Below are 20,264 nucleotides of genomic sequence, written 5' to 3'. Positions count from 1 at the left end.
CTTGGGTGTCTCTTTCCTCTTTTTCACCCTTCTTCTCATTTCTCCACTCAGTCACTGAGCCAGCCAGCAAGTCTCTCCAAACAAGTCCCCGTCCCCTTGGTCACTCTCTTTCACCCTTCTTCCAGTATTCCTCTCTCCCTTGTCTCCTGTCCAATTTGTCCCTTTCCCAGGTTCCATCTCCTTCTGGAGCTGAATGGGGACTGTTACCACACAGCATTACTGGCACCACAGACAGTGGAATCCCAGAGGATTGGGCTCTTGTCTGTTTTCCTTTATAAAACATGCACCACATTAGAGCACGATTCTGTAGATGCCAACATTATAGCCAGGGGACCCACTGCTTGCTTTATAAACTCAAAGTCCTTCAGGATTCCCCAATCATTTTCCTCAGCATGACGTTTACCACGTGAATCTCTGATATGTCTAAGAGATCTGAACAATGCTCATAGCCAGTTAAGCCCTCAGTGATTACATAGCTGTGGGTGCTGAACAATACAAGTCGTTCCAGCTAATGTTATCATTAATTTATACTTGAAATGTTTCCTTCTTAGTGCCACACAGCATTAAAGTTGCATTTTTATGATCCCACCCACTTTTGGGGAGATCATACCTCTCTTCAGAGGGCTTTCCCATCACACTAAGGATTTTTTTCTAATGGGAAAATCCTATAAGCAGGTGAGGTCCCAAGGCTTTATTAATACCTCATTACGTAGCTGGAGAATCTGCTCAGTTTGGGAACCAGGTTCATAGCTTCTTCCTCTAGTTTATAGCCCCTTAGCCTCTTGAGCTCTTGATCCTTAGCAGCTTCTGACTCATTCTCTAGGAGACCCTTATTGGAGGAGTGGTCAGGTACCATCAAAGTCAGCAAATTCACTATCCACATGGTCAGGGCTTTGTGGAGATCAATCATCTGCATAGAAGTTCAAACTAAAGGATTAAACTGTATCAAGAATCTGGAATGGTAAGAGGGTGTCTGATTTGCAAAGTACTCTGACTTTAGTGGCAAAGTTCATATGTGCGGGTAAATATACTGACACTCACTACACTTGTAAACTGCCCCTCTAAGATAGTTTTCATCCCATGTTAACATCTTTTCTATCAATCAGCCACACAGCAGTATGACGCTTCCAGGAACCAGGAGTATCCCACAACTCTATGGGGGCACTGATGGGGCATTTCAAAATTAACTTTGTGGCAGCTGCCAAACAGGATTCTAGGGTGAATCCAAGATCCAACAGGACCAAGCAGCTATCTGAGCTGGAAATGGGAAAGTCACTCTGGAGGAGACACCAGATGAGACTGGAGATCAAGAAAAGATAGCTGCAATCAGGAGCTTATTTCCAAAGGATTCTGGGGCTAAGGTTTTCACACCCTTCACCCTGTTATTTTCTCATTTATTTTCTCTAGGCACTATTTCTCATAGTGGAAGGATACATTACAGAAAACTCCATATACACCTCTACCCCGATATAACGCGACCCGATATAACACAAATTTGGATATAACGCAGTAAAGCAGCGCTCCGGGGGGGCGGGGCTGTGCGCTCTGGCGGATCAAAGCAAGTTTGATATAACGTGGTTTCACCTATAACGCGGTAAGATTTTTTGGCTTCCGAGGACAGCGTTATATCGGGGTAGAGGTGTATTTAAACAGGGAATGTAAAATTAAATGATCCATACTCTTGATACAGCAATAAGCCACTGCAGGGAGGGCAGTGGTAGGCTACTGGGACACTTTTCCAGTGGCTGAAACACACACATGCATACTCTTCCCTGCCTTACTTCTATAATAATCCATACAGTATGGGGTCCCAAAGATTTTCAAAGCATAGGCCACATCTTCATAGAGAGATTGTCTCATGGACCAGCTTTGTTATTGTAGCCCACTGTTGTATGTTACAGGTCCCCGCCTGTGCCAAAGCGCAGAGGACAGGTGTATGTTACAGCCTGCTACTGCCTGGCCCTTTAGCTCAAGTTGAAGCAGCTTATGCTTTTAGCTCTGGAGGTCTCAGATTCAATCCCTGCTGAGTCAGCTGTCATGATGAACTTCCTTCCCTGTGCAAATAAAATAACATCCCTGTGCCAGCTACAGCAATTGCCTACACTGAATAGCATTTAATGTTGGTTTAACTATCTTTGAGCGCAGTTTAACACATGGAAACAAAGCCAATGAGACAGCCAGTTAAGTCCAAAGCAGACTGCAAAGGGATTTCACAAAACTGGGTGACTGGGCAACAAAATGGCAGATGAAATTCAATGTTGATCAATGCAAAGTAATGCACATTGGAAAATATAATCCCAAATATACACATAAAATGATGGGATGTAAATTAGCTGTTACCACTCAAGAAAGAGATCTTGGAGTCATTGTGGATAGTTCTCTGAAAACATCCGCTCAGTGGGCAGTGGCAGTCAAAAAAGTGAACAGAATGTTAGGAACCATTAGGAAAGGGATAGATAATATGACAGAAAATATCGTAATGCCACTGTATAAATCCATGGTACACCCACATCTTGAATACCCCATGCAGTTCTGGTCACCGCAACTCAAAAAAGATACACTAGAATTGGAAAAAGTATAGAAAAGGACCACTAAAATAATTAAGGGTATGGAACAGCTTCCATATGAGGAAAGATTAAAAAGACTGGGACTGTTCATCTTAGAAAAGAAACGATATGATAGTGGTATAAAATCATGAATGGTGTGGAGAAAGTGAGTAAGGAAGTGTTATTTACTCCTTCACATAACACAAGAACTTAGAGTCACCCAATGAAATTTATAGGTGGCAGGTTTAACACAAATATAAGGAAGTACTTCTTCCTTATAGACACACAAAGCACAGTCAGTCTGTGGAACTCTTTGCCGTGGGAACTATAACTGGATTCCAAAAAGAATTAGATGACTTCACAGATGATAAGTCCATCAATGGCTATTAGCCAAGATGGTCAGGGATGGAACCATGCTCTGGGTGTCTCTACCCTCTGACCCCCAGAGGCTGGGAGTGGATTACCCGAGATTGATCACTCAAAGATGGCCTGCTCTGTTCATTCCCTCTGAAGCATCTGGCATTGGCCACTGTCAGTAGATAGGATATTGGGACAAGATGGACCATTGATCTGATCCAATAGGGCCGTTTTTATGTTCTGTTTTATGTGTAAGTAGCCAGCTGTCCATGGACCACTAAAGAATCCTCCGAGTGGAAGTTCAAATATAACAAAGAGAGGGTTGAGTTAACATAAAATTGGAATTGGTGAATGCATATAAAATAAAACGAGTGGGGAGCTGCTCTATAATTCTATACTGGCCCAGCATCCAAATCTTGGTACTTGAGGCTACTAAATGGGACGCCAGGTCCAATTCAGACATCTAGTTGCACTTTTCCTGGACCACTAAGGGCTAGGAGTCCTGAGAAGACCGTATCTTACAACTGGAGCCATTGGAAATACATGCAGTAGAAATTTCATGCTCAGATTAGGGCTTCTCAGTGAAATGTGCTTAAATTTTCAATGGCTACAAAGAACTATCAGATGCTGCTATGGCAGCTGGGGAACAGCTGGGTGTGTAAGAGACCCCAGCCACACCCACTACATCAGCAGCTGTGAAGAAGGGTGATGCAGGAGCCACTCTGGCAGATCAGTGGCACTTGAGGTTCCCCCTGCAACTGATGGAATCCTCCAGGCTCTTTGTCTGCTGGGTTTAAGGCTGCTTGGTGCCACCAGAGCAGCAGAAAATAGCCCCAGTGGATCAGAGAATCAGGGCCCATGCTTCATTTCTCTGAACCCCTCCGCTAATTCTGCTTCCTCCTTTTCACCAGCCTGAGGAAACAAGGAAGAAAGAAGGCAGAAAAGGAAAGAGAACAAGAAAGATGAGAAATCTTAGCCCTAGAAGAAGGATAATAGACTTCCAGAGCCATCCAGCTGCAGATCCCAGGACCCTGGGGTGAGGCCCCCAGCAACAGGCCTACTGACTGGGCTTGGCCTCTGCCTCATGAAAATCAGTAAGGATGACATTTTAATTATTTCACTGCTTGCCATTTTAGCAGAAACGTCCAGCTAGTACATTTTACCCAGCGTGGTTAGATTCACTTGAAGGAGTACTCTACAGGTGGGGAAGGTTGAAAGTTTTAAAGATGCAAATAACTGAATGCTGTATCTAGTATCTGATTGTTTTGTGGTGTCAACTCAGGAATCTGGGAGAGAGGGCAAGAAAGAAGCTCCAGGACACTGGAAGATTTCTGGAGAGAGAGAGAAGGGGGTGGGAAGATCTGACAGGTCTCATGGAGTGAATGAAAATTCTCGAGGTGGTGTGTGGGTGGGATTTAATATAAAGACTGGGTTAAATACCCATTTTGCCTAAAGCTACCCAATATAGTTATTAATACATTTACTAAACCACTTTGTTAGCCAACACATATAATTATACGGCCACACACCATATTAATAAGTATTATGCGCACTGTATTAATATTATATACATTATATCAAATAGGAATGTTGGGTAGTTATGCTAACTAACTTGTATTCTGTTCACTTATGTCAAGATATATATGTGATATTACACCCCATATTCTTTATGGAAATATAATTATGATATGAATATAGTATAACTAAGATATACTTTATGCAAGATGGCTCATGTAAGGTATCATTGGAAAGGTTATGATTTACTGAGTGTGTTTATCCAATTTGTATGCATGTATCATTTTTGTATCTGAAGCTGGGAATATTGACCATGTCTCTGTATTTCAAATGTGCTCTGTGGGATGAGGCCAGACAATGTTAGTGGCTGACTGAAGAAATGCACACAAGCACAAGGATCACCCCAGGAACCATGTGCAATAGAAACCTCTCCGAGATAGCTCTACACAATGGGAACTGTTTGACCCAGGTCAGATAGCTCTATACATTGGGAACTGTTTGACCCAAGTCACATCAAAAAAGCTTTCCAGCAAGTGGGGGGAAGATATAAAAGAGGGACAATGACAACATGAGTGGTCCTCACTCTCTACAACAACACACCTGAAGACACCTGAGGAAAAAAGACTGAACTGTGAGAAGTGATGGTCCCAGCCTAAGATCTTTAGCCTGCGTAAGAAAATCTGGGAAAGCCAAGGCAACTGGTGCCTTAAGAATCTGCCAGCCTGTTTATCACTCAGGTTGAGAATTTGTTAATTTGTATCCTACCTATCTAGTGTGTTAAGCTCAGTCTGCGGTGTTTGTTTATTTACTAAAGTAATCTGCTTTGTTCTGTTTGCTATCCCTTTAACCACTTAAAATTCACCTTTTGTAGTTAATAAACTTATTTCTTGTTTATAATAAAATCCAGCTTATGTAATTTCTAACTGGGGGGGGGCAAGAAGTTGTGCACATCTCTCTTCATATTGAGGAAGAGGGCGGATTTTTATGAGCTTGCACTGTGCAGATTTTTCTATACAGTGCAAGACAGTATTATTTTGGGTTTATCTCCCAAAAGGGGTGTGGCACACGAGTGCTGGGGGAGTCCTCTCACACAGAGCTAACTTCAGCCTGTGACTACAGCGGGGAGTGTGTGTGTGTGTGTGTGTGTGTGTGTGTGCGCGCGCTGCAAGAGGCCGGAGAGCCTAATTCAGCAAAGCATGGAGAGGGAACCCTGGCTGGTTGAGCAAGAGAGGCTCAGTGAAATCCCAGTAAAACAGGTGGCACCCCAGAAGGGGGATCCAACCTGTCACAATATATATCTGACAATACTCTGCAAACGAAAGGTAGCTTTTGGTATTCACAAATATGAAACCTATCAAAGATACATGAATGGTGTGTCCCTGTACAGGTTGGGTTGTGCCTTCAAGGCCCCTAGCACTTGGAATGTGCTTTCCAAAACAAAAGATAGGGAAGGAACAGGTTGACAGAGGAAAACAAGGTAAAAAGGTGATTGGTGGATTTTAGTCTTGGGTGACATATAAAATGCTTTTAGCCTGTAAACAACCATACTATAAATAAGGCTAATTTGAATGCATACTTTGATGCACACCTTCTGTGTAAGGTGAACTGCATCATGAACTGAAAGCATTGTCAAGCAATTGGCTATACTTTAGACAATGAACTTGTTAACATTGTCATGTACTTTGAAATAATCTGATTTTTTTTTTAAATCAGAGATTTCAAAAACTCTTTGCAGAAGCCATTGGGGAAAATCTATAAAATGTGGCAAAATTTTTCATAAATTTCCAATGGTCCTGCTTAAAGTCTAGTTTATGTCACTCTACTGGGTCCTCTCTGACTCAATAAGCAACAGCACTGAAGAACTCTGAAAGGATCCCTGCCAAGCCTTCTTTTGCCAGAAAGATAGAAACCATAGTGCTGAGCTTCAAAGGGAGAGGAAGAGGTAAAGGCACAGGGAGCTTCCTCTGGATTCTACCCTAAACAATAATAAATATACAAAAATAAAATAAGAGAATGAATGCTAGACAGATGTGCTCCCATCCCAAACCCCCTCAGGCATATACCTACTTCCTGTGTGAGCTGTATGTTGTCCTTCTCAGCCCCAGAAGTTGTGGTCAAGATCCATTGTTGAATCATCTTAAACACATCACCTGAAACGACCCTGAAGAAAAACAAACCCAAAAACCAAAGTGACCTATAGTGCATCAGATCTGACTCAGAGGCTCTCATGGCTCATACAGAAATCTAGCTTCCCAACTCAACTCTTTATCTGGATCAGCAAGATTCTCTCCTATCTTTCCTGCATACATGTTTCTAGCACAGATCACACATGCCACAGGAGTTGAAGTAGGTATGTATTCTTCTTATACCAAGAGTCTTCTGGCTCAGCTAACTTTCTGTTGTTGTTATGTTTTTACTTTAACCCACTTCCCAGGAAAAGAGGGTAAATTTGATGCACTTGCAGCATGCAGGTGCTAAAACAGTTTGGCTTTGTCTTCTAATTGATTTTAGTGCTGATGAAGGAGGTTGGGGAGCCCACGGGTGAAACCCATGAGTCGTTTTCAGGGTGTAGTCAAAACAGAGAGCTTGTATCATGGACCCTAACTGCAGGAGAGTGGAACTAGGAGCTAAGGAGCAGTCATCATAAAGATAATTCCCAGACAACAACAAGAATTAAGGAAAATGGAAATCTGGGGGGAAAGAGAGCTTAGGTTAACAAAAAATCAGTCAAATAACTGACAAAAATTATATTCATCTCTTGTATGAGGTAGTCAAACTGGGCATGAGAGCTTCCAATAATGGGAATTCTGATTGTCTGAAGTCACAAGTTCTATGTAAATGTGATTGACTTACAGTGGAAACAAAAGTTGTATATTGATTTGCTTCCTTGTGATGGATAAAGAAGGCTAAAATGTGTTTTAAAAGTAGGAGAGAGGTTCCTATTGGATTTTTACATTAGAAATTCAGTCCAGCTTGTACTTCCTGAGAGGCTCTATGGATTACTGACAAATAACAGCATTATGACAAGAGAGTATCTTGAGCAACTGGTTTTCAGTCAGAATATTCAAACTCTGGTTTTATTTATGTTTAACATGTATTTAATTCAAATGCCTGACAAACGGTTGTCATGAAAGATTTGTCATTGCCTCTCTACTAGTTAAAGACTGAGAAAGCTCCCAGTCTACTTTTGTGGTCCTCCCAGAAAAACTCTAGCAAAAACAACGAGGAGTCTGGTGGCACCTTAAAGACTAACAGATGGTTATTTGGGCATAAGCTTTCGTGGGTAAAAAACCCACTTCTTCAGATGCATGTTTGAAGAAATGGGTTTTTTACCCACGAAAGCTTATGCCCAAATAAATCTGTTAGCCTTAAAGGTGCCACCAGTCTGCTTGTTGTTTTTGTGGAAACAGACTAACAGGGCTACCCCTCTGATTCTAGCAAAAACAGAGATGATAAGCCTTGAGTGCTGCTGATATTGCTTGGATAAAAAACCCAAACAGAAACCCATTGTTCCCTTTGAAGACAGATTTAATGGCCACTCACTTGATGGTGAGTGAGTGAACAATGTGTATAGCCATGACCATCAAGCTGTGAATAGCTGTGAAGTAGCATTGTATTCAGCTTATGCACATAGGGTTTGAAGAGTGAGGGATTGTATATATTTGGTAGGGGGGAGAAGTGGGGAGAGGGGTTAAATTGTCTATGGTTAGTCTACTACATACTGTATAAAAGATTTGGGGATTTTTGTAAATGCCATAGCTGTTGGTGAGTTTCTCAGTTGTAAATAGCCTGTTATATAATGTACACATATTCTGCAGCTAATTCATTCCTTATGTAACTTTTTCAGTCAACAGAGTTACACCATAGATGAAGTTCACCTCAGAAATCCAATTGTAAACGAATAAAATATTTTACTACTTTTCTTCAAATTGATAAAATAATAAAATATCGCTATCCGTTAACATGCACAAAATTACACAAAAGGACTCTTCATAAATATAACCAGCCCTCAGCCAACCCCTTCTCATCAGTCTAAGAAGAGAGAAAAGATGGCTTTTGCAGAGTGCCCAGAAGGTAAAGAAATCAGAGAGTGCCACTATTTGCTATACATGATGTTTTAGTGTTCTGTCTGAATTAATACAAATACTAGAGAAAAAGCATGATTTGTGTATGAACTTTGTACAAATTGAAGCTTCATCACATGCTAGAATTATCACTGGTGTCAAACTGACCAATCTGAAGCCTAAATTCCTTTTTTACCATCTAACAGGTAAAGCATGAGCAGCAAGATTCTTCACACTGCCCCATCAATGTGCTTCATCCCTCACCTGGAGGGACCACTTCCAAGGGGGAGAGGAGAGGTCAGGCTTTGAGGTCCATTTGGTCTTTGGCTTCTAACTCCAAGATTGCCAAGGAAGTGTCAGCTGTGATGGGGACACGTGTACTAGGAACTGTGCACAACTCATTTCACAGGTATTACCAAACAGCCATCAGATGGGAATGACTTTTAATCACTGCCCATCTGAACCAAATTTCAGCCAATGGCCTAGAGGTGAAAGGCTCTGTAGCCCATTACCAATCTCCTGTTCCAGACAGTGTCCACCACACGAGAACATTTATCCAAGCATGTGAGAAGAGCAAATTGTATCAGGACAGCCCCAGAGAAGAATGAACAATACTGGCAAGGACCTATCTTACGAGACATGAGGCTTTCTATTTCTCCAATCCTCATGAGACTGGCCGGAACCTATAATTGTCATCAGTGCAGCCACCTGGGTCAGCCAATCAGGAATCACTCGAAACAATTTCAGCCAGTCAGAGTCATGCATGCCAGATCCTCGCTTGTTGGTTAGCATCTTGAACGTCCAATCTTCCATACTGCTCACTAAACCTGTCAAAATCCTGGTTACCCCTGGGGGGGAAAAGAGGAAACTTTATCTGTATTCCTTCAGTCAGTGAAAAGTGAGCTTCAGAATCCAGCGGTTCAAAATTCAATGATAAGAGAAATGACTACACTATGCATGAACTTAGCAGGCTTGAATTAAAGATTAATTGTTTAGTAAGGACCTAATTCAAAACCCACTAAGTCAATGGGTGTCTTTCTGTTTATTTCAAGGAGCTATGGTTCAGACCATAAATTTCCTACATAGCTCAATCAGTTTCAGATTCCTAGCTCTAATCAATGGCCAACATCACAAGAATCAGCAGCCTTGTATTCATTCAAAAACACTGGATCAAGACAGACCAAAAAGGATCTGTCATTCCTATGCATAGAGCCTTTCACAGTATGGTTTTATTTATTTATTTGCCAAGAATGCCTCATACATAAAAGCACAAAACTTTCAACACAAGCACCCAACTTCTGCCTGGTAAATGTGCATGTGTATGTGCAAATTATAAAGGTGTGTGTAAAATGGGAAACTGCCTGTGCAAAGGTGTGAGAAGAAGTGGGTTGTAGCCCACGAAAGCTTATGCTCTAATAAATTTGTTAGTCTCTAAGGTGCCACAAGTACTCCTGTTCTTATTACCTGCTCATTTACCCATTTTGCACATGCAAATGTGTATTCTCTGTCTGCTGAGCTGCATGTAACTATACATATTCTCATTATCCACATAAAGTGTTTAAGCTCTCTTTGAATCCTACTAAAGGTGCTGGCTTCGGTGATGTCTTACGGCAAAGAGTTCCACAGATTGTGCATTAAGGGGAAAAAAGGATTTCCTTTTTCAAATTTGTTGCCTTTCAGATTCACTGATTGTCCCCTTGTTTTTTATTAGAAGAAAGGGTAAACAGGAGCACCAGACTTACCTTTATTCTGTATATCTCTGTAAGGTCCCCTCTTATCTAAACTAAATGGTCCGGTCGTATCAATCTCTCCTCACACAGAAGTCTCTCCAGGCCTCTACTCTTTGTCACCCAATACTGACCCCCTTCTATTCTGATACATAGTTTTGTGGAGAGGGTGATCAGAGCTTAGCACAGTATTCAGATGATTGAATGCTATTTCTTTATGTTACGGCATTATGTTTTCAATATCACTAGCCTGTTCCTTATAACTACTTAACATTTTGTTTGTTTCTACCACTGCTGCACACTGAACACTGGTTTTATTCAGCTGTTCACATTGATACCTCTGGTCTCTTTCCCGAGTGGTTACATTAGTTTAGAACCCAGCAATAGTTCTCAAATGACTTTTTCCAATGTGTATTACCTTACATTTGTCAACACTGGATTTCCTCTGCCATGGTGCTACCCAATCCCCTCATTACGTTAGGACGCCCTTTAGATTTCACTGATTTAAATTATTTTGTGTCATCTGCTGATTTTGCCAGCACACTGCTCACCCCTTTCTTCAGATCATTAATAAATATCTTACACAATACTGTAGCTAGTACAGAATCCTGTGGAAACCCATTGTTAACCTTTTGCCATACTGAAAACTGACCATTTAGCCCCACTTTTTCCCCCTATGTCTCTTACCAGTTTCTATGATTATTAAGAGCTTGTCTACACCGGACATTTGTTTGCGCAAGCCAGGGTGTGAATTTACAGTGCACTAACTTGCCATACAGTAATATCCCATACGGACACTACTACCATGCACTAGAAGTTTCGCAGTGCACTTTGATGTACTCCCATTTCAAACAGCAGTATGTCAAAGCACATTGCAGAACTTGCAGAGCGCTGTACCAGGGTCAGCTTGGTGACTTTAGTGCATGGCAGGCTAATGCACTGTAGAATCACACTCTGGCTTCCCACACAGTAACATCCTGTGCAAACAAGACCTTATTTTCTTTAGTAGCCTTTTGTGAGGGACTTTGTCAAAGGCTTTTTAAAGTCCAAATAAATTATATCAGCTAGTTCTCTTTTAGTCACTTGTTCATTGACACACTGAAGGAAAAATTGAATGACAAGATGGGTAATTTCTTACCATTCTCCCCATTTATTCTTACGCTGTACTGCTGGCAGAGCTCATTTGCACGTTCATTTATTTCTTCCATGGCCCTGAGCTCTGGAGGCAACACCCCATTAATGTCCTTGTGACGACTAAGCACTGTTTGTCCCAGCTCTGTCCAGCGTTTCTGCAGGTTGGCAGCAGTCTTGAGGGTCTCCTTCTTCATTAGTAGAACTTCACCTCCATATTGCTCCAGGTCCTCATTCAACATCTGAAAAGAAAGTAATGAACATGTCATCCCAGAAAAAGCTCTCAGCTGCCTGGGTCATCCCCAGGTGTGCAACAGAAAGGTGATGGATACCCTTTTGGCCCAAGATGAAAAAGTGCAAACTAAGCAACTATATAACAAACTTGGAGCCTTGCTTTATTTCTATCCTTCTTAGCATTTGTAGAGCTAAATATTAATTATTTGTTAGCAGCTTAGTTTGTAGGCTAGGGGAATATGCTTGTCAGAAAGTCTTACATTTTCCAAGTTCTTGAAGTCCTGTAGGATTTCCTCCAATACCTCTCCCTTCGTATTAGAGAAGCTTGCTTTCCCGCTAGAGGGACAAGGAGGGAAATTGAGAAGGGATGAGATACAAGATAAACATTACTCCTGAATGAGCAAAAGTAAACTTATAATGTGTGCACGTGCTGCTACATGCTATATCCTGTACTTGAAACAGAGGCCTTTTTGCTAAGGGAAGGGTCTTTAGGGCTTCCTCCCCACCACTGACTCACACTCCCTCCCCTAGAATCACAAAAGTGTTTGGAGTCCCTTGTAGGAAAAAAGATTGCTTCAAGCACAGAAGGAATGGAAGGCAAACAAGTACTGGATGTTTAGTCCTCAGTAAGGCTGTGAATGAAACTGATAAAATGCTGTTCTTCACTAATAGGGCTGGTCCACACTGGGGCGGGGGATCGATATAGGAAACGCAACTTCAGCTACAAGAATAGCGTAGCTGAAGTCGACGTTTCCTAGATCGAACTAAAAGTACCTACTTCGGGTCCACGCGGCGCAGGCAGGCTCCCCCGTCGACAGCGCTTCCTCCTCTCGGCAAGCAGGAGTTCCGCAGTCGACGGGGGAGCGCTTCTGGGATCGATCTATCGCGTCCAGATGAGACGCGATAAATCGATCCCAGAAGATCGATCTCTACCCGCCGAATTAGGCGGGTAGTGTGGACCAGCCCATACTGTAATCATCCTGGAAAAAATCTTCTTAAAATAATATTTTTATTCCTATTTTACTTTTTAAATGTGTAGCTCAACAAGTAAGTAGAATGAGGATGATAACCAAGTTAATGTTACTATGAGAACCTTACATTTTGCATCTTCTGACTTTTAGTGTCTCATTTTGTAACCTTGTTCTATTAAAATAAATTTTGGTATTTCACTTATTTGCATTTAAGTATAAAAATTATCAACAAACAACAAACAAGAGCACTGTCAGACCAGTCAGAGAGTAACCTTTCAGAAAGAAAACTCTGGATATAAAGTCAGAGGGTGGAATCCTCGGTCCATTTGAAGTCAATGGAAAAACTCCCAGTGCCTTCAATGAGGTCAGGTTTTCCACCCGAGGTGTGGGAGGCTACTGGATAAACACAGTAGAACCTCAGAGTTACGAACACCAGAGTTACAAACTAATCAGTCAACCACAGACCTCGTTTGGAAGCAGAAGTTCGCAATCAAGCAGCAGTAGAGACCCCCCCCCCCAAAAAAGGAAATACAGTACAGTACTGTGTTAAACATAAACTACTAAAAAAAAGGAAAAGCAGCATTTTTATTTTGCACAGTAAAGTTTCAAAGCTGTATTAAATCAATGTTTAGTTGTAAACATTTGAAAGAACAACTATGATGTTTTGTTTAGAGTTACAGACATTTCAGAATTACAAACAACCTCTATTCCTGAGGTGTTCATAACTCGGAGGTTTACTGTGGTAGGAAGTTTTCTACAATCTGGAATCATAGACAGAAATGGATTTCAGGATTCAATACCTAGGATCTGTTTAAAAAACAAGCCACGGTTATTATTTAAGGACATTGTAGTAAAAGTGTTTAGTTGTTTTATATTGTTTTCTCTCTACTTTCCCCCTTAAGAAAGACTGTATTGTCCCTAACATTGCCACTGAAGAAGTATTGTTTTGGAGCTTGTCTACACTGTCAAGTTTTTTCGATGAAACTAATGTCGACAAGGAAAAATCGACAAAAGCAAAGTTGCCAAAGCGTGTCTACATTTGCTCCCACTGTCGACAGATTGTGTCCACATTTGGGGCATCTTTGTCGACAGCGAGAGCAATGGACTGTGGGTATGTATCCCACAGTGCCTGGCGACACCATCCATCGCTATGTGTTGTGGGAATGTGGAAACGGAGCACGGCGCATCCTGGGATGTGCAAAATGTACTGTCATGCACTGCTTTGTGTCCCACCCTTTCAAAGGTTTCTGGCTTCCTTTCGCACCCTTTTTCCAACTGTCATTCTTTTATAGTGTGCACCAGCATCTGCAGTGAGAGAGGATGGATCCCGCACTTCTCTCCTATGTACTGTTAGCTGTCATGAGGACATCGCGCATGGCAGCACAGTTACTCTCAGCACAGTTACTTGCAAAGTTAGCAGAGGATGAATCACAGGCCTCCGAGTGTGATATGGACAGCAGCAACTTATCTGTGCTTTGTGCATTCACAGAGCAGCTGCATATGGTAGAACCATCGCTTTTGGGCTAGGGAAACAAGCACTGATTGGTGGGATCACATTGTCATGCAGATGTGGGATGACTACCAGTGGGTACAGAACTTTAGGCTGTGTAAAGCAACCTTCATGGAGCTATGTGCTGAGCTGTCCCTCGAACTGCGGCGCAAGGACACCAGATTGAGAGCTGCCCTTTCGGTAGAGAAGCGTGTTGCGATCGCTGTGTGGAAGCTGGCGAATCCAGACTGCTACTGGTTGCAAATCAGTTTGGAGTAGGAAAGTCCACTGTTGGGGCTGTATTACTCCAAGTGTGCAGGACAATAAATCGCATCCTGCTGTATAGGACCGTGACTCTGGGAAATGTGCATGAAATAGTGGATGGTTTTGCAGAGATGGGTTCCCTAACTGTGGCGGAGTGATTGATGGCACACACATTCCAATTTTAGTGCCAGACCACCTTGCCTCTGAATACATCAGTAGGAAGGGATACTTCTCCATGGTGTTGCAGGCGCTTGTGGATCACCAGGGGCATTTCATGGACATCAATGCAGGCTGGTCTGGAAAGGTGCATGATGCATGCATCTTCAGGAACAGTGGCCTGTACAGAAAGCTGCAGGCAGGGACTTTCTTTCCAGACCACAAGTTCACAGTGGGGGATGTGGAAATGCCCATAGTAATCCTGGGAGACCCGGCTTACACCTTATAGCCCTGGCTCATGAAACCTTATACAGGGCACCTGGACAGCAGCAAGGAGCGTTTTAACAACAGGCTGAGCAGGTGCCACATGATAGTCGAATGAGCCTTTGGCCGTTTGAAAGCTCGCTGGAGGTGTCTCAATGGCAGGCTAGACCTTACCGAGGATAATATTCCCATGGTCAGTAGCGTAGCTAGCGGGGTGCAGGGGAAGCAGCCGCTTCCCCTCAGCACATTTTCCAAAGGCGGCACCTGCCGCCGGCACGGCCGGAGGAGCCATGGGGGGGAGGGGGCGCGGCCAGAGGAGCAAGGGGGCCGGCTCCTTGGCCATCGCACCCCACGCTCAGCGCGGCCCCAACTTCGCCGCAGCCACCTCCTGCCTGCGGCGGCTCAGGGCTGGGCAGCCAAGCGCTCCCTGCCCCTTGCTAATGCGGCAGCAGCAGCATCTCCCGGCAGCGGCTCGCGGCCCCCGCATCCCATCGCGGCAGGCGGGGGGAGGCGAAACGGCCCCTGCGCCTTTAAGGCCGACTGGCTGGCGAGCCCCGCGTGGAGCGCACCGAGCGCCGGGAGCGGGCTGGCGTTTACCCCAGACAGCGACGGGATGGTCAGGGCCCAGCCCGGCCCAGCCCAGCAGCGCCATGGAGCGAGGCTCAGCCAGCGACTCATGAGCCGGAGCCGGGATCCGCCCGCGGCGCGGGGCGGGGATCAGCCAGGGACAGGCTCTGGCGTGGCGCAGGAGCCTGGGGCGGGGGGGGACGGACCTCGCGGGTGGGGCCGGGCAGCGCACCCCGGCGGGGACACCTGCAGAGCGGGCTGGGCAGGAGAGATTCTCCCGGGACCGCAGAGGGACGGGGGTATCCGCACCACCGGGAAGCCCACAGGAGTCCTGAGCCGGGCCCCGGGGTTAATCTGGGGGGGAAACGGGAGGAGCCAAGGGGGGCATGGCCAGAGGAGGAGCCAAGGGGGCATGACCAGAGAAGGAGCCAAGGGGGGGGCGCCTTTTTTATGTTTGCTCCCCCTACACTCAGAACCTGGCTACGCCACTGCCCATGGTCATAGCCGCGTGCTGCACTATGGATAATCTGTGTGACTCTAAGGGTATGTCTACACTACGAGAGTAGTTCGATTTTACTTAAATCGAATACGTGGAATCGATATTGCAAAGTCGAACGTGTGTGTCCACACTAAGGACAGTAATTCGACTTTGTGAGTCCACACTAACGGGGCAAGCGTCGACATTGGAAGCGGTGCACTGTGGGCAGCTATCCCACAGTTCCCGCAGTCCCCGCTGCCCATTGGAATTATGGGTCGAGCCGCCAATGCCTTCTGGGTAAAAAAATGTGTAGAGGGTGCTTTGGGGTCAGTGTCGTCATCCGTCCGTCACTACCGCCGTCCCTCCCTCCCTGAAAGCGCCGGCGGGAAATCAGTTCGCGCACTTTTCTGGTCAGTGACAGCGCGGACGCCACAGCACTGCGATCATGGATCACGCTGCGACCATCGCTGCAGTTGTGGCCGTTCTCAACACCTCGCAGCTTATCATACACCTTTCCCTGAGGCAGATGCAGAGAAATCGGGCGAGGAGGCTACGGCACCGCCGTGAGAGCCTGAAGTCGGAGAGTAGCACAGAGCTGTCAGAAACCACGAGACCCAGCTCCCAGGACATCACGGTGGCAATGGGTCATGTGGATATTGTGGAACGGCGATTCTGGGCCCGGGAAACAAGCACGGACTGGTGGGACCGCATAGTGCTGCAGGTCTGGGACGAATCCCAGTGGCTGCGAAACTTTCGCATGCGGAAGGGGACTTTCCTCGAACTTTGTGAGTTGCTGTCCCCTGCCCTGAAGCGCAGTGACACCCGGATGCGAGCAGCCCTGACTGTCCAGAAGCGAGTGGCCATAGCCCTCTGGAAGCTTGCAACGCCGGACAGCTACCGGTCAGTCGCGAACCACTTTGGTGTGGGCAAATCTACCGTGGGGGTTGTTGTGATGCAAGTAGCCAACGCAATCGTTAAGGTACTGCTCTCAAAGGTAGTGACCCTGGGAAACGCGCAGGTCATCATAGATGGTTTTGCCGCGATGGGATTCCCAAACTGCGGTGGGGCTATAGATGGGACTCACATCCCTATCCTGGGACCGGACCACCAGGCCAGCCAGTACATTAACAGAAAGGGCTACTTTTCAATGGTGCTGCAAGCACTGGTGGACCATAGGGGACGTTTTACCAACATCAACGTCGGATGGCCGGGCAAGGTTCATGACGCTCGCGTGTTCAGGAACTCTGGTCTGTTTAAACGGCTGCAGGAAGGTATTTACTTCCCGGACCACAAAATAACTCTTGGGGATGTGGAGATGCCTACAGTGATCCTCGGGGACCCAGCCTACCCGCTAATGCCCTGGCTCATGAAGCCCTATACTGGCGCCCTGGACACAGAAAAAGAACTGTTCAACTACCGTCTGAGCAAGTGCAGAATGGTGGTGGAGTGTGCTTTTGGCCGTCTCAAAGGGAGATGGAGAAGCTTACTGACTCGCTGTGATCTCAGCGAAACCAATATCCCCATTGTTATAGCAGCTTGCTGTGTGCTCCACAATCTCTGTGAGAGCAAGGGGGAGACCTTTATGGCGGGGTGGGAGGTTGAGGCAAATAGCCTGGCTGCTGATTACGCCCAGCCAGACAGCCGGGCGATTAGAAGATCCCAGCGGGACGCGCTGTGCATCCGGGAGGCTTTGAAAGCAAGGTTCCAGACTGAGCAGGGTAACCAGTGACTGTTAAGTTTGTGGACACAGAAGCTGAACCTCCAGTTACATACCCCCTTCACCCCCTTCCCAAAAAATAAAATCAGTTCTATTTTGTCAATGAACACCGTTGTCTTTATTACTGTTTTCGCGGGAATGTTTTAAACCGGGGACGCAGACTGTGGCGGGGGACGGGTTTAGTGTTCTGATGCAAATGATGCTTCTAAACTCCAGGAATGACAGGCTCCGCAGTGGTGCACTGGTTGTTTCAACGGAGCCTGCCATCACTCCTGGGCGGAACTGCGTGTATGTGTCAGCTATGTGAGTTTCTGCCTGGGGGAGGAGGGTTACAGATCCCCTGCTGCGTGGCTCTGTGATCCAGGATAAGGACCGCAGCATAAGATCTGTAACTGCCCTCCCCCGCCACAAAGTCACAGAGCAACCCCCCCTCCCCCCCAGGAGATGAAAACCACCTCCCAGACTGACCAGGGTCACTAGTGACTGCACTGTGTATGTGTCCTGATGCTGGACCTGCCCCCGCCTCTGTACCCTGCTAAAGGTGACTGTCCTGTCCAATTACCAATCCCCTTCCCTCCCTCCAGACAGACTCTCCCTCAAAAGAACCTGACTGAAACAGTAATGAACAGAAACGTATTTTTTATTAACAACCAGACAGGAAACTGGGGGGTGAAAGTCGGACGGGGGCTTGGGTGAGGCGGGCAGGAAAGGACTTTTCAAATTTTGGGGAATGACAGCCTTCTGGTGCTTGAGCAGTCTGCAGGGGTAGAGTGAGAGTTTTCACGGACTCTGCCACCCCTCCTTCTTTGGACTTTGGGAGAGGGGGGTATGGGACTGGTGGCGGGGGAGTGCGGTTCCTGATAGACTGCAGCGGGGCTCTGTCCTCCTGCCTCCGTTCCTGCAGAACATCAACAAGGCGCCGGAGCGTGTCCGTTTGCTCCCTCAGAAGTCCAAGCAGCGTTTGAGTCACCTGCTGGTCTTCCTGCCCGCCACCTCTCCTCACGTTCCATGTGTGTCCGGTGCATTTGTGACAAATTCTCCCTCCACTGGTTCTGCTGTGCTGCCTGGGCTCGGGAGCAGCCCATTAGTTCTGAGAACATGTCCTCTCGCGTCTTCTTCTTTCTCCGCCTAATGTGCGCTAGCCTCTGGGAGTGTGATGCCAAGCTGGGTTGGGAGACAGTTGCAGATGTGGCTGTGGGAATGAGGAAAAGGCAGTGAATTCCTCCGAAAGATAAATGTGGTTGTGAATCAAGAACATAGTTTTTCTCTGTGAACAAGACCATGAACCACACCTATCACATGCGCACTCAGGACAAGGTCGAATTTTCGAACCTCGCCTTCAGTGCCTGGGCTTTTGCACTGCCGATCTGGGAAGCGGGGCAGGACACGGTACTCTCTGTAGCAGGCAAACATGGTAAGCCGTAGACTTGTGGCTGCTTAAAACTGTAGGAGTACCACTGGCCTCCTTTCACATTGAAAGCACTGCCAGTCTGTGCTGCCAGCAATCGGCCAAGCAGGAACTCTGGCCCTGTCCCACCCCCTCGCGGATGAGCCAGGGAAAGATCCCTGTATGCTGCCCCTCTCCCGCCCCCACCGCGTGGCTGTAAACCAGCGGTCACAGTTCTGTAAAGGAACTTGTTGCAAGCAGTCCCAATACTAACAGTCCCCTACCTAATTCAAAGCAGGTCATCATGAGCGACATAACTCTCATGAGGATCCCGGACACCGAGATCCAACGGATGCTTCGAGAAAGCCTGCAGAGACCGGGGCCCTATGCCGCCATGCTATGCAAGGCAATGATACCGGAGTACCTGCTTGTCTCCTGGCGCGGGAACGTCTCCTACTTCGGAGGACCAAGTAAAGCCGCTCTCCCCAGGAACCTGATGAACAGGCTATCCCATTACCTGCAGCAGAGCTTTGTGGAGATGTCTGTGGAGGATTACTGCTCTATCCCCGGACATATAGACAGGATTCTAATATAGCTGCAGTAGCAGGCACTAAAGAGTGGAGCAGCTTGGGCAGCACAATCATGCACAACCGGACACTGTTTGATTTTTTTTAAATAGTTGTTACTGATTACTTAAGCGCCCAGGGGGAAGAAATCATGATTCACAGATTGTTCTTAGTATTAATATTCAAGTTTTGTAAAAAATAAAGGTTAATATGTTTAAAGCACTTACCGCTTGATCCTTCGCCTGAATCTGTGTCCAGGTTACATGCTGGGGAGGGTTGGTAGGGGATCTCTGTAAGGGTGATGAAGAGCTCCTGGCTGTCGGGGAAATCAGCTTGGTAAGCGCTGTCGACTGCCTCGTCCTCCTCATCTCCTTCCTCATCTTCCCCGTCCGCTAACATGTCCGAGGAACCGGCCGTGGACAATATCCCATCCTCAGAGTCCACGGTCAGTGGTGGGGTAGTGGTGGCGGCCGCAGCAAGGATGGAATGCAGTGCCTCGTAGAAACGGGATCTGTGGGGCTGGGATCCGGAGTGTCCGTTTGCCTCTTTGGTCTTCTGGTAGCCTTGTCTCAGCTCCTTGATTTTCACGCGGCACTGCGTTGCATCCCGGCTGTATCCTCTCTCTGCCATGGCTTTAGAGATCTTAGATCTTTGCGTTCCGTCTTTTGGAGCGCAGCTCGGAAAGCACGGACTCATCGCCCCACACAGCGATGAGATCCAAGACTTCCCGATCAGTCCATGCTGGGGCCCTCTTTCTATTCTGGGATTGCACGGCCATCTCTGCTGGAGAGCTCTGCATCGTTGCCAGTGCTGCTGAGCTTGCCACGGTGT

At 46.1% G+C, this 20,264-nt stretch overlaps 1 protein-coding gene across 1 annotated transcript in view; it reads right to left on the bottom strand.

Annotated features, from left to right (window-relative positions):
* LOC113407562 (axonemal dynein light chain domain-containing protein 1-like) overlaps positions 1-20,264 on the bottom strand; it is a 68,383-nt gene that overhangs the window by 10,288 nt on the left and 37,831 nt on the right. The window contains exons 14-18 of the mRNA XM_026656210.1: positions 11,835-11,910; positions 11,348-11,582; positions 9,117-9,330; positions 6,486-6,579; positions 702-910 (exon numbers count right to left, since the gene is read on the bottom strand). Coding sequence (XP_026511995.1) covers positions 702-910; positions 6,486-6,579; positions 9,117-9,330; positions 11,348-11,582; positions 11,835-11,910 — 828 coding nt within the window. The remainder of the gene's footprint in view (positions 1-701; positions 911-6,485; positions 6,580-9,116; positions 9,331-11,347; positions 11,583-11,834; positions 11,911-20,264) is intronic.

This window comes from Terrapene carolina, unplaced genomic scaffold (assembly GCF_002925995.2).
Source record: "Terrapene carolina triunguis isolate 2854851 unplaced genomic scaffold, T_m_triunguis-2.0 Scaffold212, whole genome shotgun sequence".
In the NCBI taxonomy this organism is placed as follows: Eukaryota; Metazoa; Chordata; order Testudines; family Emydidae; genus Terrapene; species Terrapene triunguis.
The sequence above is the reverse complement of the archived record's forward strand: the minus strand, read 5'-3'. Positions and strand labels throughout refer to the sequence as shown.